The 27,577-nt window shown below is 44.2% G+C and overlaps 1 protein-coding gene and 1 pseudogene across 3 annotated transcripts in view; both read left to right on the forward strand.

Annotated features, from left to right (window-relative positions):
* The first annotated feature begins 425 nt into the window (after nucleotides 1-425).
* Nucleotides 426-27,577, forward strand: part of Stau1 (staufen double-stranded RNA binding protein 1) — a 44,490-nt gene continuing 17,338 nt past the window's right edge. Inside the window, exons 1-2 of one of the 3 annotated variants that reach the window (XM_055596141.1) lie at nucleotides 426-668; nucleotides 26,658-26,796. In XM_055596141.1, coding sequence (XP_055452116.1) covers nucleotides 26,717-26,796 — 80 coding nt within the window. In that variant the 5' untranslated portion in view covers nucleotides 426-668; nucleotides 26,658-26,716. Of the gene's footprint in view, nucleotides 669-6,515; nucleotides 6,596-26,657; nucleotides 26,797-27,577 lie in introns of those variants that run through there. The other 2 variants (XM_055596139.1, XM_055596140.1) reach the window with 2 other exon arrangements.
* LOC129668233 (60S ribosomal protein L23-like) lies at nucleotides 6,429-6,839 on the forward strand (annotated as a pseudogene).

The raw sequence follows: 27,577 nt of genomic DNA on the forward strand, positions 1-27,577 counted from the left end.
CAGAAAGCACTTGCGCTTTTGTGTTTTACGGTCAGACTTCGTTTACTGTGCTTTCCGGAGTAGAATGGAAACTACATGAGGGCAGGGCCTTGTGCATTCTCACTGTATTCTCAGCTTCTGACCCTGCACTGCAGCTGGTCAGCAAATGTTGACATCCAGAAGGAGGAGTGACTGTGCAGGAAGGAAACATAAAGCCGGGAGAGAAAGGAAGTTAGGCCTACTTTTCCTGCCCAGCTCGAGCTCCTGGGAAACTACAACTCCCAGCATCCCCGGAACTCAACGGAGCCATACCCGGCTCCTGTCGCTCTTGCGTGCCTAGAGAGCGCAGGCAGCACGCTGCGCCCGCCGGGACTTGTGGTTCCAGCCGCGGTGGGGGGGGCCGGCATGGAGGCGGGCGGGGGCTGGGGGCGGGCTCGGCCCCTCCCCCGTCACTTCCTGCCGGGCTGCGGGCGCTGAGCCGCTCTTCAGCGTTTGCGCTGGCGGTCGTCGCGTCTGTGTGCGCTCCCCCTTCTTCTGACCCCCGGCCTGGCGGCGCCCGCCTCCTCCGCGGCCAATCCGCCTCTTCCCTTCCCCGGTCCTTTCTTCCTCACCCTCCTCCCTTGCTCCTTCCCCTCCTCGCCGCCGCCCGAGACCGCCGGCCCGGGGACGAGCTCTGCGGACGCAGCCAGGTGAGGCGGCCGGGCCGGGCCGCGGAAGGGCCCACGCAGGCACACGGCGTCAGCGGGAGGTGGGCGTCGGGTGGGCTAGGCCTCGCGGGCGCGCGAGCTGCGGCCCAGGCCCGTCTCCGCCCGCGGGGCCTTCCCGGAGGAGGCGGGCCCTCCGCGCCGCTCGTGGGCCGGGTGCCGGAGTTACGTGGGGGCGCGGGTAGGGGCCGGGCCGGGCGGGAGGCCCCCGGGTCCCGGCGCTGTGCACAGTGCTGCAGCCACTGCCGAGCCGCGGGACGTGGTGCCGATTCCCGACTCTGTTCCCTTCGCGAGTCACTTCGTACTCTTTGTGTCTCTGGTATGAGGGGAAAATAAAGGAGGGGGAGAGTACTAATCCTGTCCCAATCCGGTCCCTGCCACTTCGGGCTGTGAAGGTGCAGTGAAATGGGGCGTGTAAGGCGCTTATCAGTGCGCCAGACCCACATCGTGCCCCAATAAATGGTTTGCATAATTTATTAGCGTGGTATGAAGCTATAATTTAGGGTGCAGACCGGACAGAAGTTGACCTACCTTCCCATTTGGGTTTTCTCCGAGCCAGAAAAATCTCGCGTGCCCACTGCCAGCGCCTGGACATGTGCTTGCACCAGAAAGAGGTGCGCTCTTAATGGGGACACTGTAGCAGGCAGGGTATGGATGTAAAGACATAGCCAACCTTTCTGTAGAACCAGCTGCGGGGACTTTACTGGTTCCTGTAGGCTCAGCAACCTGGCCCATGGTTTCCTGCTACCACCCAGAACCTTGTCATTCCTTTTTCTGAGAAAGTTGCTAGGATAAGCTCCCCTTGGGTTTAGAAGACCTTTCTGGGGCCCTCCCGTGGAGGGCCTGCTCTGGAGGTGGAGTATGCAAAGTTGTGAAAACCATGCTTTTCTGATCCGCATCTGTAGGTCTTCACTTTAGCTGAGCTTTCATTCCCGGGGTCCCGGTTAGCAGTTTCCCTTAAACTCTGGCCGTACCTCCCTCCTTGTGGCAGAATTACTGGCGTGGAAGCTTTATTTTGTTCCGTTTGCCTGTCGTATTGTGGGGGCCCTTTTAAAGGTCACTGTTTTCAACTGCTTGTAGCTGTAATTCTTTTTGTTTGTTTGTTTTCGAGATGGGGTTTTCCTGTGCAGCCCTGGCTGTCCTGGAACTTGTGTAGACCAGCCTGGGTAGTTGTAATTCTTTCGAAGATGTTGGAAGAGATTTAAAGTAGGATTTTGGTCTTTCAGGCACCCGTGCTTACCAAATGTAAATCCCATTGCTACTTGTTGAAGTAAAAACTAAAAATACAGTTGGAGTGTGGAGGGAGCAGCCGTCTTAGCCATTCTGGTGAACTTTTAGAAGAATATCTTTGCTCTGACTCAGCTTTTTTCTTTCTTTAATTAGATTACATATTTTTGTTGTGATTTCTGAGCATTATGCTAGCAGCAGCTGTCAAAGTCAGAGGACAACTTTTGGGGTTCAGTTGTCAGGCTCCTTGCTGCAGGCCCTTTTTTGTTTAATCTGTGCTCAGTGACTCTTTTGTGCCTTGGGACCATTTTATTTTGTATGTGTGTGTGGTGTATCTATGTGTACTTGTGTGCCTGTCCCTGTGTGACTGGAGGCCAGAGGTCAGCCTCTGATATCTTGCTCTTCCTGGATGACTCTCTGCCTTATTTTCTGAGACAGAGTCTTGGAGCATTGCTTCTTTTCCTGAACTACCCAGCCTTTCAGCCCCTCTATCGCCAGACTGTTTTGGGTAGTGAATTTGCTTAGTAGTTGGAGAGTGTTTATATCATACCCATTTCAATAATGCAAGGCAGCCTCTGTGGTTTTGACATCTTCCTAATATTTTTGTAACAATCAGGAAATAGTTTCTAGCATAAATTGTTGAGTGTAATGGCTTTTTAACAGTCCCTAAACAAACAATTCTGCAAGCAGTACCAAGGATATCCTTTGGCATATCACAAATGATAGTTCCAGCAACGTGGTATTTTAAGGCTGTGGTAGAGAACCTAAAGTTATTTTTTTACTCTTTTTAAAAAGATTTATTTATTTATACAGATGAGTACTTCATTTGCATGTATGCCTGCATGACAGAAGAGAGCATCAGATCCCCTTTATATAGATGGTTGGCCACCATGTGATTGCTGGGAATTGAACTCATGACCTCTGGAAGAGCACTTTCTAGTGCTCTTAACTGCCCAGCCATCTCTCCAGGCTCTCCCTCCCCGAAGTTATTTTTTAAGTATGAAAGTTGAATGCTGTAGAGGGCACTGGATATTTGGTTGCCTAGCTTTGACAGTTATTAACTCATAGCTAAGGTCTCTCTTGTTTCACTTGAACTCCCTCCTTTAAACTAGCTTGTTTGGAAACAAATCCTAAATCTGTCATTATCTTAGTCATTTTGACTCTAGCCAGATCACCTCAGGTTGACTGTTAAACTGTTAATAAAATGAAATTTCTCACTATACTGGAACTCTTCCTCTCTCTCTGTCTGTTGACATTAATATATAACAGGAAAACAGTCAGCTGCAGTTAGTGATCAAGGTAGAGCCCAGATTTCAGCCTTGCTCCTTAAGGACTGAATCAATAGTTCCTGAACTATTAATGACTAATTGAAAAGCAGTGCAGTGTCAATGCCTTTGATCCCAGCACTTGGGAGGTAGAGGCGTATGTATTTGAGTTCAAGATCAGGCTCGTCAACAGAGTGAGTTCCAGGACAGTCAGTGCTGCACAGAGAAACCCTAACAAAGACAGACTGTCTAAAACAAAACAAAGAGGGAAAATAAACAAGACTTAGCTTTAAAAAAAAACCAACCTGAGTTGCAGTCCTAGCTATTAGTGAGGCTGAGGCAGGAAGAAGAATGAAGAGTCCAAGGCTTGCTTGGGCAGCTTTGGTGAAAGAAACCCTGTCTCAGATGTAAAAAGAAAAGGCACTGGTGCCCATAATCCCAGAGGCAAAGGCAGAGGAGGCAGGGGGATCTCTGAGGTCGAGGTTAGCCTGGTCTACAAAGCGACAGCCAAGGCTACACAGAGAAACCGTGTCTCGAAAAAAGAAAAGAAAAGGGTCACGGGCCTATAGCTCAGAGGTGGGGCAATTACCTAGCATGCACAAGGCTCCAGGTTTACTCTAGTACTGCAAAACCCAAATGTGTTGTGGAGTTGCTGTCTGAAGGGCACCTGCAGTGTTTATAGACGACAGATTGGTTGAATACTAGAACCTTATTAGCTCTGTGAACAGTATGCAACTCCAGGTTAGGGATTGGTATTTCCCTTGTCTAAAAGCAAAGCTCTCTGAGAGAGATGAGGTTTACTAGGATGTTGTAAATGTTTGCTGCTGTTGCTCAACTTTCTCTGTAATTTTGTTATTTTTCTGCTCAGAGCTTGCTTGGTCAGAACAGTGCCAACTGCTTCTGTTCAATTGTTCCAGCCTGGGTGCTGGGGAGGGGGCTGCCTCTCCACATTAATTTAGGAGCTTGTCGTCTTTAATCCCAGAATTTTATGTCTAAGAAGGAATAAAGCATTTAAAAGCACATCATCTTTCTCCACTAGGCTTAAAGTAAAACTTTGGAGTACTTAGAATTTTTACTGTATTTGTGGTCTCTTCAAAATACATGTTCTCAGCTAGGGGCAGTGGCACACACCTGTTATCCCAGCACTCAGGGAGGCAGAGGCAGGTGGAGCTCTGAGTTTGAGGCCACAATGGTCTACAGGGTGAGTCCAGGACAGCCAAGGCTATGCAGAGAAACTGTCTCTAAAAACAAACGAAAATAAAAATGCATGTTCTCTAAAGATGTAGCCAGAAAGCTCATTTATTTACAGATTATTTTAAGTTTAGACATGAACCAGATTCATGGATCCCTGACTTCCTAGTCTGAAGGCATACCATAGTGTTACTCCTGCTGTAATCACAGCGGGTCAGACAGCAGGAACCTATTGTGGGTACCTTTCCTGGAGGCTCTTTACCCAGACCCAAGAGAACAAGGTGTCTTTAGAGTTGACTTCACTTACCCAGGCTGCGGGTTTTTGAAAAACAGAACTTTTAGTTTCGTCTTTGACAGTTTGTGTCTGACTGTTCTCCTGGTCGGTTGGTTGCTCCCTCCCAGCTGGGGTGTTAGGACCTCCAGACAGGCCATCTTAAGTGACACTGTTGCTCCCCTCAGGTGACAGCTTTTGGAGTTGCTTGCAAAACCTGAACTTTTAGAGACTTTGAAACTATTGACAGGGTTTTTGTGACTTGTTTCATAGCAGACCTGTAATAGATGAAGTGTTTTTGAAATTTTCTGTGTGTGTGTTTTTTTTTTTTTTTTTTTTTTTAACAAAAGCAGAAACTTTCTAGAATCAAAGCTGTAGTGTGTGCTGCTTTAAAATACAGACAGTGAAAGTTAAAGGATTGAACATGAGAAGACCTGTGAGTTGCTATGGTTACTTTCTCTCAACAGTTTAAACACATACCAAAGTTCCCCAAATTTTAGTCCTGGCCCCTTTAAGTACCACTTAACTATATTGCTGACCCTGCCTGCACTAACATGCTTGTTTGTCTGATGTCATTAATCCAGTTTTTGATGAACTTCACAGTTGCCACAGCACCACAGGAAACACCTTACATGGTGTTCACTAGGGGTTGTTATTTGTTTTGCTGTGCTGAGGGTGGGACTTGCTAAATATAGCCAAAAGCTCTACCGCTGAGCTACATCTCCAGTTGTCGAGGTTGATTTTATTTTTTTAATTTATTTTTTAGTTGTTGTTATTTTTTGAGATAGGGTCTCACTGTCTCACTAGGTAGCCTTGCCTGTCCTGGAATTCACCATGTAGCCCGAGTTGCCCTCTAAGCAGAGATCTACCTGCCTCGGCCTCCTAAGTGCTGAGATTAAAGGTGTGCACAACTGTGACCAGTCCCAGATCTTCTTTAAAAGTTAAGACTTTGTTGATTTTTGTTTCCAGTTTTTCTTTGACTGAAAAAAAAAAAAATCTCTGCTTTTAAAGCAAACTGTTTATTGAACTTTTATGTCAGGATAATGCTGACTAGATCTTTTGTTCTCACCTGCACAAGAGATGATAGGATTAGAAGTAGCTCCATGGGGGCTTGTTAAAAGGTCCAGATGATGACTGGATATTTATTTTGTCTATAGCTCAGTGCTTTGAACTAAAAACCACACTGTGAACTTTTTTCAAGGGAGTAAAAGGAAATCATTGCCGGTAGCCTAAGTTATTTTTGAATATTTTCATTCTCACACTAGTGATAAGAATTGATTTAAAAGTGATGTCACCTTGTAAGTGGAGGTTAGAAAACCTTAGCTCCATGGTGTCTCTGGTATCACATGTGTTTGTTTGTGTATTAAGAGTATACACTGAAAGCAAAGATAGAAGGTATTTGCTTTGCAGTATAAAAATTAGTTTTCTGCCAGGCAGGGTGGTTCGTACTTCTCATCCCAGCACTTGGGAGGTAGAGGAAGGCAGAGCTCTCAGAGTTCCAGGCCAGCATGGTGTACAGCAAGGTGTTTGAACCTCTTTTCCCTCCCCCAATAATAATTATGACGTAGAGTTATTTTCCTGTCTTCTACACCAAGAGTGGTACACACCTTTAATCCCAGCACTCAAGAGGCAGAGGTAGGCAGATCTCTTGAGTTCAAGGCCAGCCTGGTCTGCAGAATGAGTTCCAAGACAGCCAGAGCTACAGAGAGACACTGTCTTGAAAATCCACAAAAACAAACAAAACAAAACAAGCCACCTTAAAAAGACAGTGTGCCTTTCTGGGTGCTCAAGATGTCAAAGCGAGGACGTGGTGGGTCCTCCGGAGCAAAATTACAGATTTCCCTGGGTCTTCCGGCAGGAGCTGTGGTCAACTTTGCTGACAATACAGGAGCCAAAAATTTGTATATCATCTCTGTGAAGGGAATCAAGGGACGGCTGAACAGACTTCCTGCTGCTGTGTGAGTGACATGGTGATGGCCACAGTTAAGAAACGCAAATGAGAACTGAGGAAAAAGCTCCATCTAGCAGTGGTAATTTGACAATGAAAGTCATATCGAAGAAGAGATGGGGTGTTTATTTTGAAGATAATGCATAGTAAACAATAAAGGGGAGATGAAAGGTTCTGCTCTTATGGGTCCAGTTGCAAAGGAGTGTGCAGACTTGTGGCCCAGGCTTGCATCCAATGCAGGCAGCATTGCATGATTCTCCAGTGTATTTATAAAATATATCCATTAAAAAGCCTTTGCTCAGTGTGCATGTAGAACCAACATTCTTTTGTTGTTGTTTAGTGCCTCAGTTTCTAGCAGACAGATTGCTGTCTAGAAGTAGTAGTAAGTTCAGCATTGCAGACAGAGAAAGTCTCCTCTTCAGCAAGCCAGAGGAGCTTTATCTCTCTGATTACTTGCCCATCATCCAGGTAAAGGGTTATGGCACCTTACTGGGTAGAGTTGGTAAATTGGGCAACAGAACTACAGGCTTCAGGCTTAATATGCCTTCACCGGGTACATTGTCATCTGACAGAGAGAGCTGCCCAGCAGCCTGTACATTATAGCATTAGCAAACAGCACTCCTCTTTCTATCGGGGAATTCTGCAAAAACACAAAACTTGTGCTTCAGTTAATTTGACTCATGGAAAGCATGGATTTCAGGCTAAGTATAGTAATGCAAGCCTTTAATCCCAGCACCTGGAATGTGGAGACAGGAGGATCAGGGGATCAGAGGTTCAAGGCCAGCTTTGACTACATAGCAAGTATAAGACTGTTCTAGTCTCCATGAAACCTATACCCGTGCCCTCCCCCCACCACCAAAAAAACCAAAAAACCAGAAAAAGGACATGGAAAAATTAGACAAGATCTGAGATCACAAGGCCTGTTCCTGAGGGAAGCAATTAATAACCTGAACAGAAAAAAAGAAAGAAAAAACCTGAGCAGTATTATATTCTCACTTTATCCCAGAACAGACCCTTTCTAATACACTTCTGTTGGATGAGACATACCCATCCATTTGATTTCATGGCAGGCTCCAGAATATCATCTCACCACACACCACCTCAGTGGAGCTCAAGGACAAAGGCAGAGGGTGTCACTGATCAGCCTCTTAGGACCAGCAGGAAGGGACAAATGACTAGAACCAGAGCCCTGTTCAGGCAATGAGAGAGTTAAAGGAAGAGCGAATAACCCTGAACAGAGACCTACTAGATTAACCAGGTGCTTAGGGACAGGTGGGAAAGCGAGTGGCAGACACTCCAGAAAGTTCATTGGCATTAGAGAGCACCCCCCCCAAAAAAAAAAAAGCTAATTGCAATTACTTCCTTAGTACCACAAAAAGGATGAGAAACCTTCAAAAGTTTGTTGGAATCTTATTTTATTTTTTATTTTTTAGACAGGGTTTCTCTGTGGAGCCTTGGCTGTCCTGGAACTCAGAGATTTTCTACCTCTGCTACACAATAAAAGGTGCATGTGCCACCACCGCCCAGCAAGTCAATTCTTTTGAATTACAATAGTCTGTTTTATTTAAACAGAAAGCCTCCCCCCCCCCCCCTTCGTAACCAGGTACTGTTTATTATAATGGCTTATTCCTGAATATATACTGCTGTGGTGGGATGTGGTACATACACCTTCAGTCTTAGCACTAAGGCAGGAGGATTGGTATGAACTTGAAGCAAGCTTGGGATCCACAGGAAGACCCTACCTCTCCAGAAAGAGGTGAGCGTTTTGGTGCATGTCTTGAATCTTGGTGCATGGGAAGCAGAGGCAGATGAATCTCTGAGGTTGTGGCCAGCCTGGTCTACCTAGTGAGACTTGCTTTCCTTTTTTTTTTTTTTTTTTTTTGAGACTTGTTTTCAAAAAGAAATAAATAAATAAGCATATTGCACTTGCTGTGTAGCTCAGGCTGGTCTTGAATCAGAGATCCTCTTTCCTATGCCTCCTGAGCACCGAGATTATAGGCATTCACTGCCTCTGGCTGAAAATCCATGAATGCACGTGGATACCCGAGGTCAGCCTTTGGTAACTTTAGGTTCCATCCATTTTTCTCTTAAAAAAAAATATTGTTTGTTGCTTTAAAATACTTTTTTTGGATCCCTAGCACTCAATGTAGTCACTGGCTGCCTAATAAAGACTTTCTATTGGTTTTTAAAAAGTACTTTTTTTGAATCTTTTGGATAAAGCTTAGTACTTTTAAGACAGTATAAATTAAGTCTGTGTTGTCTGTGTGAAGAAGAGGGCAGTGAGGTCGTACTTTGTGATCCCAAATTCATATTGAAGTCATCTCTGGTTTGGTGTCTAGAGTAGCTGAGTGCAGTGCAGGGGCCTGCCGCCATACTCAGCTAGCGCTCTTTCTACCTGGGCTTAAGTGTGCTGTTTCCAGGCCTTTTTTTTTTTTTTTTTTTTATAATAATTTAGTTTTTTAAAGATGTATTAACTTATACACATGAGTGCATGCCTGCATGACAGAAGATCTCATTATAGATGGTTGGGAGCCACCATGTGGTTGCTGGGAATTGAACTCAGGACCTCTGAAAGAGCAGATGGTGCTCTTAACCACTGAGCCATCTCCCCCCCCCCCCCCCCATTTTTTATTTTTTATTTATTTTTTTACTCTTTTCTTGGTAATGGTGGCTTCTTACACAGACTCCAGGAAAAGTCTAGGTTTAGATTCTGCCCAGCTTCAAGGTAGAGCTTATGCTTCATGGCAGCAAGACACAGAGCAAACAAAAACCAAGCTCTATTCATTACTATTACTAACTACCTCTTAGGTTTACTTATTTTATGTGTATGAATGTTGTGCCTGCATGTACGTCTATGCACCACAAGCATGCCTAGTGCCTGTGCGAGGCTCCATGTGGGCTCTGGAAACCCATCTAGGTCCTCTGAAAGAATAGCCAGTGCTCTTTAACTCCTGAGCCATCTCTCCAGACTCATCCTTTATTATTTCAAATTTCATTTTTTTTGTGTGTGTGTTTGTGTATCTCTGAATGCACTTGTACTGTGTAGGTGCATGGAGAGGTCAGAGAATAACCTGTGGGACTCGGACTCAGCTCTTTCTTACTGTGTAGATCCCAGGTTTCAAACTCAGGTCCTCAGGCTTGCTTGTTAATGCCCCTTACTAGCTGAGCCATTTCTCTGGCCCACAAGCCCTCCACCCCATAATTAATTATTTAAGAAACAGGTCTCTATGTATCTCTGGCTGTCCTGGAATTCTCTATGTAGACCAGACTGGCCTAAAACTCAGTGAGATCAGCTGGGCAGTGGTGTTGCATGCCTTTAATCCAGGACAGCCAAGGCTATACAGAGAAACAAACAAACAAAAGAAAAAAAAAAACGCCAAAAAACAAAAGCAGTAAGATCTGCTTGACTTTGGCAAGAACCTTGACCTTCTGAGCCATCTTGGCAGGCTAGCCATGTTCATAAGGTATGCAGCCATGAGACATGAACAATGCAGGTGTCATTAAACAACCTCATCAATGAGTGTCTTAGTCACAGGAGCTTTTGTAGCTTGTTTTATCTTTTTTCTTCTCTATTTTCTTTTCTTTTTTGAGATAAGGCTGTCCTAGAACTCACTCTGTAGACTAGGCTGGTCTAGAACTCAGATTCTGCTATTAACATCTGGTCATGCATGGTGGCACACACCTTTAATCCCAACACTCAGGGAGGCAGAGGCAGGTGGATCTCTGAGTTCGAGGCCAGCCTGGTCTAAAAAGTAATTCTAAGACAGCCAGGGATACACAGAGAAACCCTGTCTCAAACAAACAAACAAACAAAAAGTTTGTGTGTGGGTGTTTTGTCTGCTTGTATGTTTGTGCTTTGTGTGTGTGCTGTGCCTGATGAGTACAGAAGAGGGTGTCAGATCCCTTGGAACTGTGATTACAGCCAGTTGTGAGTTGCCTTGTGGGTAATGGGGTTGGAACTTGAGTCCTCTGCAAGAGCAGCCAGAGCCTTGAGTCATCTCTCCACTTAAGTGATTGGGGTTTTGTTTCATCTTTTTTTTTTTTTTTTTGATTGTTTTTGTGTAAACTTCTGTCAGACTTGGGGAGCTAATTTTGTTTTCTCCTGTGCTAGCATGGGTAGAGCCCAGGTCCCATAGCAGTTTATGGTTTTTCAGACAGCTCTGGGAGTGTTTAGGATTTCAGGCTGCTCTGCACAGCCCAGCAGGGCGCTCTAGCATTTTGCCTGGAGGAGCTAAAAGCACGCCAGGCTAGAGCTCTGAGAGGAGGGGTTTGTTTGCTTGTCTGTTTGTTTAATCATCCATTCCAATATCTTCTGGTGTACGTACATAAAGTGAATATAGATTAAAATAAAGATCTAAACATTTTTATGTTTGTGTGTGTAAATATGTGTTGTAGTGTGTCTGTGGAGACCAGTTCTTCCACTGTGTGGGACCTGGGTATTGAACTCAGGTCACCAGCCTTGTGTGACAAGTTCCTTAACCCTCCTGAGCCATCTTGCTGTCTCTTTTGAGAGATAGTATTTAGTTAACAACAGACTACTTGGGGGTAGGAAGGAAGGTTGCAGTGAGGAAACTAAAGCATAAAGAAATCACAAAATCTGTACAAAACTCATTGGGTACGTTTCTACTCATCGCACTGAATCTGCATCAGGCTGTTCTTTCTAAAGTGTTACTCTACTAGGCCTCAGGATTCCCTCAGTATGTTAGTTGTTTACTGCTGAAATCGAGGCTTTGTTAAATTCCCTATAACGTGCTTTGGGGAATCTGGGCACAGAGACATTAGTTCTGACTAAGAATTGGGCACTTGCTTGATCTGGGAGTGGAGTTGAAAGCCCCACTGAGAAGCTTATCTTGACTGGGCATTGCTGGAAGCTCCTGAGTGGCAAGGCTAGTTTCTAGTAAGCTGAGCTTGAAAGCCGTGGTGCAGAAAGACCACGTTCAGTGTGGAGTGTTTTTAGTTCGATGGAATCTGGTCACATTCTTTTCTGAAAGAAAATCAGGTGTACTTCAGTGTGGAGCGCAGCTCCTTGTTAGTACATTATGGAACCCAATTTTCAGAAGTCATTAGCAGATTATGAATAGCTGTGTGTTCTGGTAGGTTTAAAAGTTTCTGTGTTTTTAAAAGTTTAACTTGAAAACATTTTCTGACAAAAAGACTTATTTGTTAGGGAAGCCTGCTACTAAGTCTGATAGCCTGAGTTGAGTCCCCAGAACCTGTGGTGGAAGGAGAGAACCTACTCCTGCAAGTTGTTCTTTATCCTCCATTCTCACATCATGGCATGTGTTGGTTTCCTCTCCCTCTTTCTATGTGTGTTCTCTCCCACATATATACAAATACATGCACATGTGTGTTCCCTCTCACATACACACAGTGAAAACATTTCTGCTTATAAAAATAATAGGGCTGTGGAGATAGCTCAGTTAAAGTGCTTGGCATGCAAACATGAGGCTTGAGTTTAACCTCACCAAGCTGGGCTTGGTACATTCCTGGGGCTTCCTGACTCAGTAGCCGAGCGTTTTTGGCAAGTCTCAGGCTAGTGAGAGACCTGTCCTCCCAAATCAGGTAGTTGAGAACAACTTCTGAGTTTGGCCTTTGTCCTCCCTGTCTGCACTTAAACACACATGAACTGTGTACAGAACTGCATGCATGAAAATACTTGAATTTATTTTTATTAAAATACAATTACATCATTCCCCCCCCTGCCTTTCCTCCCTCCAATCCTTCCCGTGTTCACCCACCATTCACTCTCAAAACCATAGCCCCTTTTCCTTTGTTATTGTTACATGCACACATACGTACCCATGCACACATATACAGTCTGCTGAGTCTATTCAGTTAGTGTTAGATTACCCTGGGGAAAACTGTTAGTAATTTTAAAAAATCATGCCATGCATATACAACAGATGTGATATGAAAATGTATTTGAGGGAAGGGAAGCAGAAGAGAGTTAGGGCCTGAGTGAGCCGTGAGGGTAGAGACGAGGGTGGGGAGTGCCCTGACAGACAAAATCAGAGAGAGCAAGAGAGGAGAGTGAGTGAGAAGAGGCAGGGGTCGCTTCATCCTGGACTCCTGAGGGCGGAAACTAATGATGGTATCACAGGGACTGAAGTAACCTGGGAGTGGGCTAGTGCACCAAGATTTATGAACTAACATTCCTTCCTTTTCCTATAATTAAAAAGAGCGGGGAGCGGGGTGGATAGAAAATGGTGGCGAGGTAGGAATGAGGACATTGTACTGCTTCTCATGTAAGGCAAGTTAAAGCGTATAAATGTAGGTTCATTGGAAGCAGCTCTTGGTTGCCATACGTGGGGGTGAGAGAGAGAAAAAAGATCACCAAAGTGTCCAGATTACATGGTGAGGAGGAGGCAAAACCTCTGCCCTGGAAAGTTCAGGGTAGAGGATGAGGTTGCCAGCCATGCCCAGCAGCAGATAGAGACTGAGGAATGCAGGGAGAACATAGAGCTATTGGTCTTGGGCCTAAAGCACACCATTTTAGCGTTCTGTTGATAGTAAGTGATAAGGGGCGAAGAAATCAATCATCTTTAGCTACTTCCTGCTGACACTGGGGCAGGTGATAGGGAGGCCAAAAGGCCGAAATGTTGGCCAAGTCCAGGACAAATGGGCTGTTTTGATGCTGTCCAGGGTCAGTGAGAACATCCATGGTTGGGAGGGAATGTGCAGGTCCAGTTTGACTCAGTCTGTGAAGTTAGACTGAGGCTGGAGCACCAGTAGGTAGTTGCTTTGGCGCGATCATGGATGTAGGCAAAACCTGGGTGTGGCAGGATCCTGAAACATACATATGTGCAGAAGACAAAGTTAAGTAGGTTAGGGAGAAAATTCCTTTAGGTGTACATTTGACACTTTGGGGAGGGTGGAGGAGAGAAAAACGAACATAAGGAACATCCTTCCATCTACCCCATTGATAGATCTGTCTTCTAAGGGAAATTGTGGCCACATTTGGTTGCAGAGGCGTGTAAACTTAGAGGCCCTTAAAGTGGGTGCTAGGTGTAGGAATCTGAAATTCTCCAGAAGCCATCCCAGAGGAGAATCTGGAGGAATGGATGAACTTACTCCCATGGGGAGAGTAGAGTCAGTGATCCGTTAAGGTGTCCCAAAAGCAAGGTTTGACTCAGTACACTGGTATGTACAGTCTGTTCCAACAGCTCCTCAGCACTGGCCAGAGACCAAGGGTACAGTTGCCCATAGCAGACACGGTTTACCTAGCTAGGATTTCGGAGATGTAGGAGAAGGGAAGTGAGCAAAACCATGCTGGTAGAGAGAAAATCTCACCCAAGGGAGAAGGTTTGGAAGGGTTTGGATGTAGGTTGGTGAGAAAGATAGGAAGTGTTTACGCCAACCAGTAGTGAAGACTCACCAGTCAGCCGGTGTTGGGTAGCCAGGAAAGGGGAGTCCCAAAGCCAAGGAAAGGGGGAGGAATCTCATCTTCTGAGGTAGGCAGTAGGTGGGGAATTTTAACTGTTCATTGGCAGTACTTACCTGGATTTCATTTGACCTAAGCTAGAATCAGGTGGCTTTCCTGTAGCTTACAAGAATCCCTTTTACAAAGGAGATAAACCGTAGACATGTTAGCATCACCATTGTGATTTGCAGTGAAATAAACATTATGGAAAAAGGCAGTAGACATATAGCTTTGTGTTAACAGCATAAACACTCTTTATGGTGAGGTCCAGAAAGGCCTTTTGTGAAGTAGGAGGGGCAAAAGCTTACTTGATCTTGACTTTTAGTGTGAGAGGCTTTTTTTCTCTATTCAGAAGACTGGATGTATATAAGTCCAGCACATGAAGAAACAACTTTTAAGTCTATACTTAAAAGACAAACCAAAGGAAACTTAAAATCTTGAGCTTGGAACCATGATAGTGGATTGTATAGTGGAATGTTTTTATCAGAGTTAGGTTAATAAATCAGTTCTAGTAATAAATGTCAAAGCTCTGGACAGTCACTACAACAGCACAACAACAAGAGGAAATATGGAGTGTTTAATTTTATACCTATTTAGGATACCTTACATCACCTTAGACCTGCTAACCTTCATAACTTGCATCTATCAACCTTCTTAAACCCTCAAACATTTTCTTGAATCACCTTAGATCTTTTAACCTCCATAACTTTTAACTTCTTAACCCTTGTATCCAATTATTTACCATGAGACATAGGTGAGACTGCTGTGAACATCCATTTTCCTTCAGCTAAAGGAATAGTAAAAGGTTATTATCTGAGACCTGTTTTTTGAGTGTGGTGAAAAAGTAGACTGTGTCTGTACTGACAATAGCAGTTCTAGGAGTGAGGCTTAAGGCCTGGTCTCCTGCTTATGAAGAGGACTGAGAAGGCACCTGAAGCCTCCCAAGATAGAAGTTGGCAATATGACTGTGGGACCTGAGTGTGAGGTTAAAAACAGACCTTCAGACCTGGGCTTGGTTAGGGTGGTGGAGGTTGTTGAATCTAGGAACCATTTGTCCTCTGCCAGGTTAAGGAGCTTGAAGGCTGGAAGTGTCTGTGGCCCTTATGCTAGTTGAGCCTCTGTGGCTGGGCACAGAGGACAAGCCTGCATGGGAGCATTTTGACTTCCAGAGGCTGAATCATATATATGTAGTAAAAATATAACTTTGAATTTATGTAAAAATTCATACCCATTTAAAACGAGACACGAGACTTACTGTTTTCAGTATAAAAGGAGAAAAACAGTTAATTGTGATTAAAAAGTTTTAAAGTTGTTTCATACCATGTGGTCATCCCAAGGTTTTACAGTTTAATCTTAAGATATATATATATACATTTTTTTTGAGAGTAGAAAAAGTGTTGGCTTGTTGGCTACCCCTGCAGACTCCCTGCAGACGAACCCCCTGCGGACCCACTGCAGAAAGGGGGTAAAAGGATAAGGGGTTGAAGGGGTGGGAGAGTGCGCTCTTTTGGGTAGGAGTAGGGGGACGGTGGGTGGCCATGAGGGAGCAGCTCCACATGGAGAGTAGAGTCAAGAAACAGACTTTAGGGGCGGCTGAAGCAGGCAGCATCCTTTTTTGGTTCCAACTGCTGTAGGCTCCCAGTCTCTTCTGCAGCATCCATAGGTCTAGACTAAGCCAACCTGCTGGTGGTGGGAGAGGGAATAGCCCAGCACCTGAGCTCACCCTGTCCCCGGTGTGCCAAACATATGGCGGCAGCAGACAGGTGCGTGTGGCAGTGGCAGAGGTAGCAGCAGCAGCAGCAACAGCAGCGGCGGTTGCAAGGCAGAGCAGATGAGAGAAAATGCTGAAAGTGTGTGGCTGAGCAGCAGTTAGCGATAGGTGTGACAGCGGGCAGCGGGGCTCTGTGTAAGGGGTCCTGGCGTGATCAGACATTTACCAGGAGAGCCCTTCCTGGCCCAACATACCAGTGTTAGTATTTTTTACAAATGATGCCACACACCTACAACAGATATGATATGAAAGTTTCTTCCGGGGAAGGGTAGCAGAAGAGAGTTTTTCACACTTGTAAAGTGATACTTCTCAATCAAGGTGAGGCTATGATTTTGTTTTTATTATTTCTTGCTTGTGTTTGTATATGTGTATATTTATGTGTATATAAGTATGTGTGTAATATGTGTGTATAAATATATATAATTTACTTATTTTTAGACAGGATTATATAGTCCAGGTAAGGAGTCTCTTGAATCAGCTAAGTTCTGTATGTTATTTTGCTCAGTGAGACTGTTTATGAGACTTCATTTTTTTTTTTTTTTTAATTTTTTAGACAGGGTCTCTATGTAGCTCTGGTGGCTCAGAAGCTCATCATGTCTAGTCCAGAATGGCCTCAAACAGGGATCTACCTGCCTCTGCCATGCCAGTGCTCTTGTTAAAGGTGTGTGCCACCGTGCCTGGCAGTTTTTATGAAACTCTGGTGTCAGTAAGTTGATGTGAGGCTCAGGTATTCAGCAGGTACCGATCTTTTGAAAGAAGAGCTTTAAGCTCCCCTATTTCATTCCTTTGTGTTGTGGTGCTTATGTGTCAGTAAATGTCAGCCTGAGAAGAAGATAAGCATGTTCTCTTGAACTGGACTCTCAAGTCCTTCAGTAGACAATACAGGAGGATGGAAGAGGTGGATCCTTACAGTCAGAGATGTCTAGTGAGGCCTGAGGGTACCTTTGTTCTACGCTTTCAGCCTCATTTCTCTATGTATCAGTGACAAACAGTTTGATTTCTGATGAAGCCCTCATGTGAGGGAGGCGACTTGTATGGAAGGGTTTTAGCTGTAGCAATTCCATGGTCCCCAGCGCAGCTTTGAACTTGACATGCCAGTAGTGGAGCACATTTCCCCATTAACAACTGTGATGTCTGTACTCGTGCCTGTGGTTCTTCTGCCCTCTGGATATGTAGGGCCCCTCTTGCATTGCCCAGGTATGGCAACCAGAAAAACCTAACCACTGCAGATGGTCCTGGAGGAACAGAAATTGTGCTCTTTGAGAACCACAGCCTTTCTTTCTCTCTTTAGGCTTAAACATGACACCTATGGTTACATTAGCAAGTGATTAAAGACTGGCAAATGAGTACTACTTTTGGTGTCTTTTATTATTTTAAAATTTTATTTTTATTTTTGCTGTGCCTAGAACTACATCTAGAGCTCTCCCTCAGTATGCTTAGCCAGTTCGTCTTCACTAGCCACTCCCCACCCCCCAGCCTCTTGCCTAGTGAATTTTAGTGTTGCTCATGTGGGAATTTAAAGCTTACCATGTATCTTATATTAGCCTCCCCTCAAGCTGCCTGTCGCTGAGGGACAGCAGTAGACAAGACAGATCTTGTCTTTCTCTTGCAGTACACCTTATTTTTTGAGACAGGCTCTCGTTTTGAACCTGCAGATTGCTGATTTGGCTCTACTATATGGCCTGCAAACGCCAGGGCTCCTCCTGCCTTCACCTTTCCAGCACTGGGATTATAGCTGCCACTGCTTCTGATTATTTTGTGGGTGCTGGGGATCAAATTCAAGTCCTCATGTTTGCATGGCAAGCACTACACACGAAGCCACCTTCCCAGCTTTTCTTCTTCAGGTCTTAACTATTTATTTCAGCCAGTTGTTAGCTCTGTGAGGTATTTGAGACTAGCATTTTGGGGCAGTCTCAATGGAAGCACAAGCCTCCAAAATCCTCACATTTATGACTGGAGCTGGAAATGTCAGTGGGCCTGCTTTACATATCATCAGCCAAAAGGATCCCTTTGGCCCCACCCTTTCTAATTCTGGGTATTCATTCAGTCTTGAGTTCTGCCACTGTGACCCTGTGGTGATGGACTTTGTTTCAGCTCCTTTTCTGCTTGTGACCGCTGGCTGGTGTTTGCAGTTAGAAATAAACTGATTTGCTCTTGTCAGTGAGTAAAACATACTAGACAGACTTTAGCAAGAGTGGGAGGAGTAAGCCAGGTAGAGAGGGGGAGCTCTTTCTCATATGGCAGCTGAAAGGAAAAAACAGAACAAGGACACAGCTGACTTCTGAACCCTTGCAGGCTTGTATGTCCACAGTGGCAGCTTGTCTTCTTGGGCAAGCTCTGCTTCTTGGACAGGTAACCTGTTTTTCTTTCACTCCCAAAGTAAACAAGATGGCACAATGCTACGGCACTATAGGGGACTGTGGTGAGGGAGGTCATTTGAGCCAGTCACTGGTGCTTCTTTGGGGGTTTGCTTCTATTTGAGAGAAAATATGCCAGACTTTTCAAATACCATGCTTGCTCTGGTTTATCCATGGCAGAGGCCTGCTGGTAACAGTCATTGTGGGGTTACTCTGCCTGGATTGGCTAATTAGCTGGTATATGCCCAAGCAATGTGTGTTTTCTCCCAGTATATGTCCCAGAGATACTTGTACTTTGTAGCTTTCTCCTCCAGCTCCTTTTCCTGGATATCTGTCCATGGCTGAATCCCCTACTTCTTCCTCTAACTCTTCCTCCCCTGGATGGCAGGAAGTCCAGTCCTATTCTCTCTTCTGTTTACTGATTGGCTTTAAGCTGCCTTATTGGCATATCAGAGGACAATTGGGGAGCAATGTTTATACAATATAGAGACAGATTCTCAGAACAAGGACTGCAACCAGATACGGGGTGGGGTACAGAAACCAGCATTCGAATTACACAATAACCTTATGCCTACAGTTTTGAGCCACTATATGGGTGCTGGGCAACAAATTTGGTAATCTGGAAGAGGAGCAAGTGCTCTTAATCACTGAGCCAACTCTTTAGACACCCCACTTTTTGTTTTATTTTGTTGTTTTTGTTTTGGGGATAAGGTCTCTGAAGCCTTGGTTATTCTAGAACTCACGGTGTAGATTAGCTGTCTTCAAACTCGCAGACATCCACCTGTCTCTGCTTCATGAGTTCTGGGATTTAAAGGTGTGAGCCACCATGCCCGACTTCTTTATTTTTAAATTGTTTTATGTGTATGAGTGTATTTTGCCTATATAGATAGATGTCTGTGCAACCCATATGTGCCTGGTGCCTGTGGAGGCCAGGAAAGGATGTTGGATTTCCTGGAACTGGAGTTAGAGTGGTTGTGAGCTGCATGTGGGTGCTGGGAATAGAATCCAGATCCTTAGCAAGAACTACACATACTCTTAAGTGCTGAGCCATTCTTTAGCCCCCCCCCCCCCCCACCACCACTTTTGACTTGTGAAGAAATTTGGCTTTGCAGTTCCTTCTAACTTAAAAACTGAGTGAGAATGTCTTGCTCCAGCTCTCCAGCAGCTTTGCCACTCTGCAGTCTCCTGGGCTCCCATCCTTTCCACTTGTACCTGCAGTGGTCCTAGGGCAGCAGAAGGTCTATTCAAGTCACTCCAGCGTTGTGTGCCTTGAGGTTTGTTTTTGTTGTTGTTGTTCTTGTTTGTTTGTTTGTTTTCCCTTGAGACAGGGTTTCTCATTGTAGTCCTGGCTGTCTTGCACTGGCTTTGTAGACCAGGCTGGCCTTGAACTCACAGATCCACCTGCCGCAGTACTGGGGTTACAGTTGTGTGTCCCTGTCCCCACTGTGCCTTGAGGTTGGTACACTGGTTTTCTGGCTTTGAATCTGAAATTAGATTAAACTCTTAATAAACCTTTTACTCAAACAGATCCATCTTTTATTCTAATTAGGAGAAAGAACCAGCAAGAATGAAAAATCCCTCCTATCAGTCAAATGAAGGAAAGGTTTCTGTCTCATCAACCTGCTGTCCTTAACAGCAGTTCTTAGTGACCCACTAATGGTGTCACTACTCAGTTTGCTTTCTCACAGATTTGAAACCAGGGACCATTACCATATCCTATAATATTAAGCATTACACATTGCCAATTCTCTTTGCAAAATGAACACACATTGCTTGGGTATTGTAAATCATCTTACATCACTGTAGGAAATGCAGGCCAGGACATGACAGCATGTGAATGAGCCATAGACTTCAACTGATCAGCATAGCTACATTCTGCATGGGCTGTTTTCATAACTGAGGTAATGCCAGGATTGACTGAATTTCAGCAATTACTTTACCCCCTCTATAATTTAGCTTCTTTTTTGTTTCCCTTGAAACTTTAAGGTAGAACTTTAAACTTCATAGCACTGACTTAGCTGCACTGAAACCTGTTTATCTGTAGCTTGTTCATTTGTTGAGAGTAGCCGTATCTCACATTAAGTTCAGATTGCATCTGCTGCTCTCCCTGGGAGTCAGATACTAAGCAAGGACTGGTCTCTTCTGTCACAGCCTTTCTGCTAGCTGCCTGCTTTCTACATCTGCAGTTAGATCTGCTCACAGCCCTGCATCACACCCTCCGTGCAGCCTGCTTATTGCATTGCAGCTGCAGATAAGGGCCCAACTCTATTGCCCCCTCTCTAATCTCTTCTCAGCTGCCTTTTCCATCTGACATCTGACAGACATGATGGTGGGGCGCTCTGCACTTACTTTTAGGAAGCAGATCTATATTTCTGTATCCCAGAGAAGGAATCCTTGAGGATTTGGGGTAGCTAGAGGTGTTAGTTGCCAGACCCTTTAGAAATCATGAGAAAGAACACTCACTGGTAACTGTGCTAACCCAAACCTTTTCTGTTTTAGAGTCTGGGTAGCTGACAGAAAGAAATGACCAGGAAATAAATACCAGTTAGGATGGTCATTGTTTTATCAGAGTTTGACCTTTTGAATGATTTCCAGAACTGATGAAGAACATTTTTAGTATATTAAAAGGTTTTATACTAAGCAAGGGGTGGCCAGATTTACTATAAGACTAAAGTCATTGACTTTTGTTAATATTTTTTGAAAATTTCTCTCTCTCATTTTTTGAGATAGGGTTTATCAATGTAATAGCCCTAGCTGTCGTGGACTAGCTCTGTAGACCAGGCTGGCCTTGAACTCACAGAGATCTTTCTATCTTGCCTTTGCCCTCAAGAATGTTGAGATTAAAGATATGGGACACTACTGCCTGGCTCAGCCTGTTTTTTTAGGGAAGCAGGAATCACTAGCTCAGCGGTGGCACCACCTGTAGCAGGCTAGACTTTTTACCATCTATCACTAATTAAGAAAATGCCATTGGTCTACAGAGCTAGTACTGGGATAGTCAGGGCTACACAAAGACACCCTGCCTCAAAAAAACAAAAACAAAAACAAAAAACAAAAAACAAAAGCAAAACTACAAAGAAAAAGAAAATGTCACAGGACGCCTTTAATCCTAGCACTCTGGAAGCAGAGGCAAGTGAATCTCCAAGTTTGAGGCCAGCTTTGACTACAGAATGAATTCCAGGACAGCCGAGGCTGCACAGAGAGACCTCTATGTCAAACAAAAAGTCTCCCAGGTTTGCCTACAGCCTGATCTTGAGGCATATATATTAATATGTTTTGTTTTTTGTTTTTCCAACTGAGGCTCACGGCTCCCTCTTCTCTCTGATGTCGCTAGTTTGTGTCAAGTTGACATAATACCCTTGGTGAGGATTAATAGGTATTCTCCACAGACAAAATGAGTCAATTCAAGACAAAGTATATAAAGGCAGGTTATTGGGGGGCAGCTCTCAGGCAGGTTCTCTGATCTCGCAGGAAGAGGTCAGGGAAGTTGCCATGCAGAGAGAGACAGAAAAGCAGGAGGCGGGGAGGGACAGAAAGAGAAAGCTTGAGTGCAGAGAGAGAGAGGAGAAAGCGAAAATGAAAAGAGAGGAGAGGGAACCAAAATGTCTGGACTACATATTGAAGAGTCTGTAGAGGAGAGGAAGCCCAGCCCCTGGGCTGGAAAATTCAGGGTAGAGAGCGGGGTATGCTGTCCATGCTCTGTAACAGTTAAAGACTAATGGATGCTGGGAGAGCCTAGAGGCCAGGTCCACTTTGTCAAATAGACCCTCAGCTGCTTGTCCTGGGTCTGAAACCCAACAAGGATTAGTTCTATCTTACCATGTTGGTTCCATGTTGAACTTGGTTGTCAGGAGACTTTGTCCACTAAGTCATCTTGCAGGCCCTTAATTTTTATTCTTAATTAAAGTGAGTTTAAGTCTGGGAAATTGTAGGGATGATGAGATCGTGGCATGAGTGTCAGTCTGAGTACCTCTGTACCAGGTACCTGTAGGCCTGCCTGGGCAGCAGCTCTCATGTTGCTCTTCTTAGATTATAAATCTGTCTTTTTGAAAACAGTGTTTTACATTAATAAATTGTGTGTGTGTGCATCTGTGAGCACCTGTGTATGTGGTATAGGTCAGAGTTCAACTTGAAGGAGTTCTTTCCTTCCTTATTGTGGGTTTGAGAACAGAACTCAGGTTATCAGGCTTGTAGGCAAAGGTCTTTACTTGCTGAGTAACTTTGCCTGCTGTGTAAATCTGTTCTTGAGGCACTGCTTCTTCTTCTTCGCTCAGCTGCTCCACATCTTGTGTACCAGAGTTTTTTACATTGCCTCACAGGATAGCATCTCCCCAGATGTTTTTTGTGTGACTGTCTTAAAAGCAAAAAGCACAATTCCCCCTGAGATGTACTGCTTTCTCTTTTTTTTCCCTCCCTCCATTCTTTCCTTTTTTTCTTCCTCTCTCTCTTGCTCCCTTTCTGCTTTTTCTTTTTTCTTTCTCTCTCTCTCTTTTTTTTTTTTTAACTCTTTCTTTCCTTATTTTTGAGACAGTGTCTCTCTATTTAGCTCTGGCTGTCCTGGAACTATGTGCACCAGGTTGGCCTCAGACTCACAGAGATTTATCTATTTCTATATCCTAAGAGCTGAGATGAAAGTTGTGTGTCACAATACCTGTCCGCTATGCTTTTTCTTTTAATATGTTCTTTGCTTGCTTACTTGGACATGGGTTGGCTTGAACTCTCTTTATGTTGTCCTTGAACTGAAAGCAGTTCTCTTACTCAGCCTTCACTATGCTGGGATTATGGCTGTGTTTTTGTTTTGTTTGTTTTCTTTTTTTTTTTTTTTTTTGAGACAGGGTCTCATTATGTAGTCCTGGCTGCCCTGGAACTCACTGTGTAGACCAGGCTGGTCTCAAACTTACAAAGGTATGCCTGCCTGCCTTTGCCTCCCAAGTGCTGAGATTAAACACATGCAACACCATGCCTGGCTACGGTTGTGATTTTTAAAAACATAAATTACTATGTATCTGTGCAAACACATGCACATGCACGGTCAAACACACAGACACACATTCATACATAAATAGACACAGGCACACACATGTACATACACTACATACCCTTATGCCATCCCCTGAATCTGCCACCCTGCCGGCTGCCACTGCTCTTACATTTGTATGCACTTGACTTTGTAAGACTCCACTAGGGCTATGCTATTTCACTTAGATAATTGTCAAAAGTAATTACACTTGAGAGAAACAGCCCTCTTTAGGAATGTTCCAGAAATGAGAAGCCAAGTTCGAGAAAAAAGGCAGTACTGCTTGGGGCATGGTGATGCACCCTCAGCTGATACCTGTCACAGTAGCCTGCTCAGAGGACCCACTTGTGGGCTTCTTGGCTGGCTCCATCAGCAGTGCTTTGTTTGGTTCCAGCTTTACCCCGCCCTGGTTGTACATTCTCTCTGATGGTGTTTTTAGTTTCAGTGCTGGTGATGGAACCCAGGACTTAATGTGCTCTAGGTAAGGGCTGTTCCAATAAACGACATCTCTAGTCCTTGTTCTTGCTCTTTGGAAGACAAGCTCTTCCTGGGTTTCCCGGCTCCATGTTCAGAAGGATTCTGGTTGTGACTTCTAGGTATCTACTCATCACGGTTTGCAGTTTTCCATCCCTGGACGACTAATGGTAATGTCCATGAATTCGGTTATTTTTCAGTACTTCCATCATGGAAAACCCAACGAGAAAAATCCAAACTTACCTTGTCAATGAATTAGCTGCCAGCAGGATTTAGCCTGAGTCAAGTTTCTTTCTGAGCAAGGCCCAGCTCTCTCGTGTAAATGATTATCCATCCTTCCCTGATAGCTTGTAGAGATACAAGGTTTTCTGCTTTTTATATTGCTCAAAGTGGAGCTATGGCTCAAATCCAAAATTTCAAACTAAGAAAAAGGGATACAGCCAGATAGAGGTGGTGCACACCTCTAATTCCAGTGCTTGGGAGGCAGAGGCAGGAAGATCTCTTGACTTCAAGGCCAGCGTGCTCTACAGAGTGAGGTCAGCCAGGGATACAAAGAGAAACCTGCCTGGGGAAGAGAAAAAAAAAAAAAGGATACAAATGTATATGTTTTTATTTCTTTTGGTTTTTTGAGACAAGGTTTCTCTGTCTGTCCTATCCTAGATCAGGCTGATCTCCAACTCACAGATTCACATGCTGCCTCCCAAATTCGGGGATTAAAGGTGTACACAGCCACACTGGGCTCACTGAGAATTGCCTCTACTTTTACCCTTGGCAGGATGGATTATGAAAGTATATGCTTTCCTTGGAGTATTTGAATTTTAAAACGAGATTGGCAGGTAACAGGAGATTGTTTAAGATTTGGAGTAGATAATCCCCAAGCACTATGATTGATTTCCCATGAAGTTCATAGGCGTTGGGACTTCTTGCTGTCTGCAGCCTTCCTCAGCCTCCATTCCTGCTTGTTTGCAGTAGACTGAGGAAGAAGAGGAAGTGGGAATCAGTGAGGCCACTTGTTAGCAATCTGGGTGAAAGGCTGATGATGCAGTGTAAACCTTGTGTCAAAGGAAGATTTGGATTGGAGAATAAAAGACTATTATGGTGAAATGATGGTTAAAGATTCATTTATTTTTGGGTATGTCTGTGTGCCTGCAGGGGTTGGTGTGCACCATGCTCAGGGAGCTGTGCACTCTGGGGGCCGTGATACGAGTACTAAAAGCTGAACCTGGGTTTTTACATGAGCAGTGTGTGCTGTTTACATTTAGTTTAGTTTTTTCAATCTATTTGGTATCTGACAGGTTATTATATTAATGTATATGTACAAGTCTTTTTGTATATGACTTTTTCTCCTGTGGTGTAAGACGATGCAGTATGAGAGAGAAAGAACTAAATCATATTTGTTTTTTATTTATATTTATTGTGTGTGGTATATACTCTTGCCCTAGCGTATGAAAATCAGAGGACAATGTGTGGGAGGTGGTTCTCTCCGTTTATGTGACTTCTGGGACTTTGTGTGTCTGTGAGTTGCATGTCACATGTATATAGTACTTAAGAGGGCAAAAGAAGGCATTGGATCTTCTAGAACTGGAGTGATAGGTCATTGTTCGGTGCATGGGTGCTGAGAACCAAATCTATGTCCTCTAGAGCAACAAGTGCTCTTAACTTCTGAGCCTTCTCCCCAGCCCCCATTGATAGTCTTACGAATTTGATTGATGTCAGGCTTCTTTTTCTTTTTGGCTTTTTGAGATTGCTAATGTTTTTGAGAGAAGCGGTTCAGGCTAGTCTCAAATTTGTAATTCTCCTTCCTTAGTCTCTCTAGTGCTGAGATTATAGGCCTATACCACTAGGCCTAGTGAAAGCACTTGCTTTAAAGATTTGTGTATTTATTTTGTATATATGTGGGTACTGTGTGGCAGTGCCATGTGGAGTTAGAGGACAACCTCTAGAAATTGCTTTTCCTCTGCCACGTGAGTCTGTGGGATTGAATTTAGGTTTTCGGGCTTGACAGTAGGTGCCTTAATCTACTATGTCTTCTTGAAGGTCTAAAAGGTTTGTGGTTTCATACTTTTGATAAATTAATTTATGTGTTGTACTTGTGTACTGTGCTTTCAGAGGCCAGAAGAGGGTGTTGGATTCTTTGGATCTAGAGTCACAGAGAGTTGTGAGTGGCCTTGTGGGTGCTATGATTTAAACCTGGGTCTTCAGGAAGGGCAACCAGTACTTTTAATGGCTGAGCCAACTCTGTAGCCTGCCTTTACTCCCAAAGGTTTATCTTAAAATGTGGAGTCCACATTTCTTCTCAGGCTGTATTAAATGATTTGTGAAGGTTTATGAATGGGATGAGCTAAGGGAGCAAAATTAAAAGATGAGTAGTATGTGTTTGTTATTGCTGTGAGAATGTGTGTGCACATGTATGCAAATGTGTATGCTGTGTGGGATCCAGAAGACAGCATCAAGTGATTTCCCGTGTTACTTTCTGCCTCTTCCTTAGAGGTGGGGCCCATCTCTAAAACTTGGGCTCATGTTTTCTTCAGCTAGGTTGGAAGACAGCGATCCTCTTGCCAGAGCTGGGGTTGCAAGCATGTGTCAAATGCCAGGCTTGTTATGTGGGTGTGGGGATCTGAACTCCAGTCTTTATGATTAGACAGCAAGTGCTCTTAACTGTTGAGCCCTGTCTCCAGCCCTAGTCTGTATTTCCTCAAGTCAGTAATTCTGAGGTCAGAGTTCCCTCTTGATGTATATGAAAGTGAGACTGTGTTTCCTGTCATCTGTGTCATAGTTCAGTACCACTATAATGTCAGGTTGGGAATATCTGGATATTTTCTTGTCCTTATTTGCCTTCTCCAGACCTTCCACTTGCCTTAACTTCCCCAGGTTTTCCCTGTGATTCTATACACTGTGGATTCTTGGGTTTCCTGATGGATGTCCAGGGGCAGAGTGCTTGGCTCTTTGCAATACATTCTGAATCTGACTTATAGCCATTCTTCATCAGTGTCTGGGGCCTAAAACCGTCCTTTGTATGATTTTGTGTTGCAGAAAGTATAGCTCCTGCCATTGAGCTCAATGCACTGAGTGTGAAGCAGGAAAGAAAACCAATGTATAAGCCTGTGGACCCTCACTCTCGGATGCAGTCCACCTACAGCTACGGCATGCGTGGAGGTGCCTATCCCCCCAGGTATGTACTTTCCACCCCAGGGGTGGAAATAACTGGGCTTTTACCTAAAGTGATGTCTATAAATTATGACATGAGGGGCATGGAGAGATAGCTCAGAGAATAAGAATACTGCCTGTTCTTCCAAAGATTCTGAGTTCAAATCTCAGCAACTAAATGGTGACTCATAACCATCTGTGATGAGATCTGGTTCCCTTTTCTATCTGCAGGCACACATGCAGATAAAATGCTGTATAAATAATAAATCTTTTTTTTTTTTTTTTTCAAAAAATTGTGACATTTTGTTTGACTTGGGTCTATCCCTGGAGTTAAAGTGTGCCTTTGGGAACTGTCTCTTGGGACCTGTTTAAGCTACTGCCTTTGCAGAGGGCCCTAGCAGCTTCCTCAGGAGCAGCTGCGTTCACGCCCACCATCTGGTTATGTTGCTTTCTTTGCTTCTTAGGACCCTACAGCACGTGCTTCTGAGCATGTGAGGTTTTCTGCTCACTTGTTTTCTGACTTTTGTACTTTGTAAAATACTAAGACTAAGTAATACTCAGAAGTGTCAAAACCTAGAGTGGCTGCAGCATGCCCATAATCGCCCGTGCGCAGGAGGTATAGGAAGAAAGATCATTTGCTACATAGCAGTTAGGCCAGCCTGGGTTACATGAGATCCTGTTATGTGTTCAAAACTTTGCTGTCAGGAGTGAGACATTAATGAATTTATCAATGATGAAAGTAGATGTTTGTTTGCCTTCCTTCCTCTGGTGAGGTTTAGAAAGGCAAACACTCAAAAATACAGAGT

This window comes from Psammomys obesus, unplaced genomic scaffold (genome assembly GCF_907164565.1).
Source record: "Psammomys obesus unplaced genomic scaffold, mPsaObe1.curated_primary_1811, whole genome shotgun sequence".
NCBI classification, from domain to species: domain Eukaryota; kingdom Metazoa; phylum Chordata; class Mammalia; order Rodentia; family Muridae; genus Psammomys; species Psammomys obesus.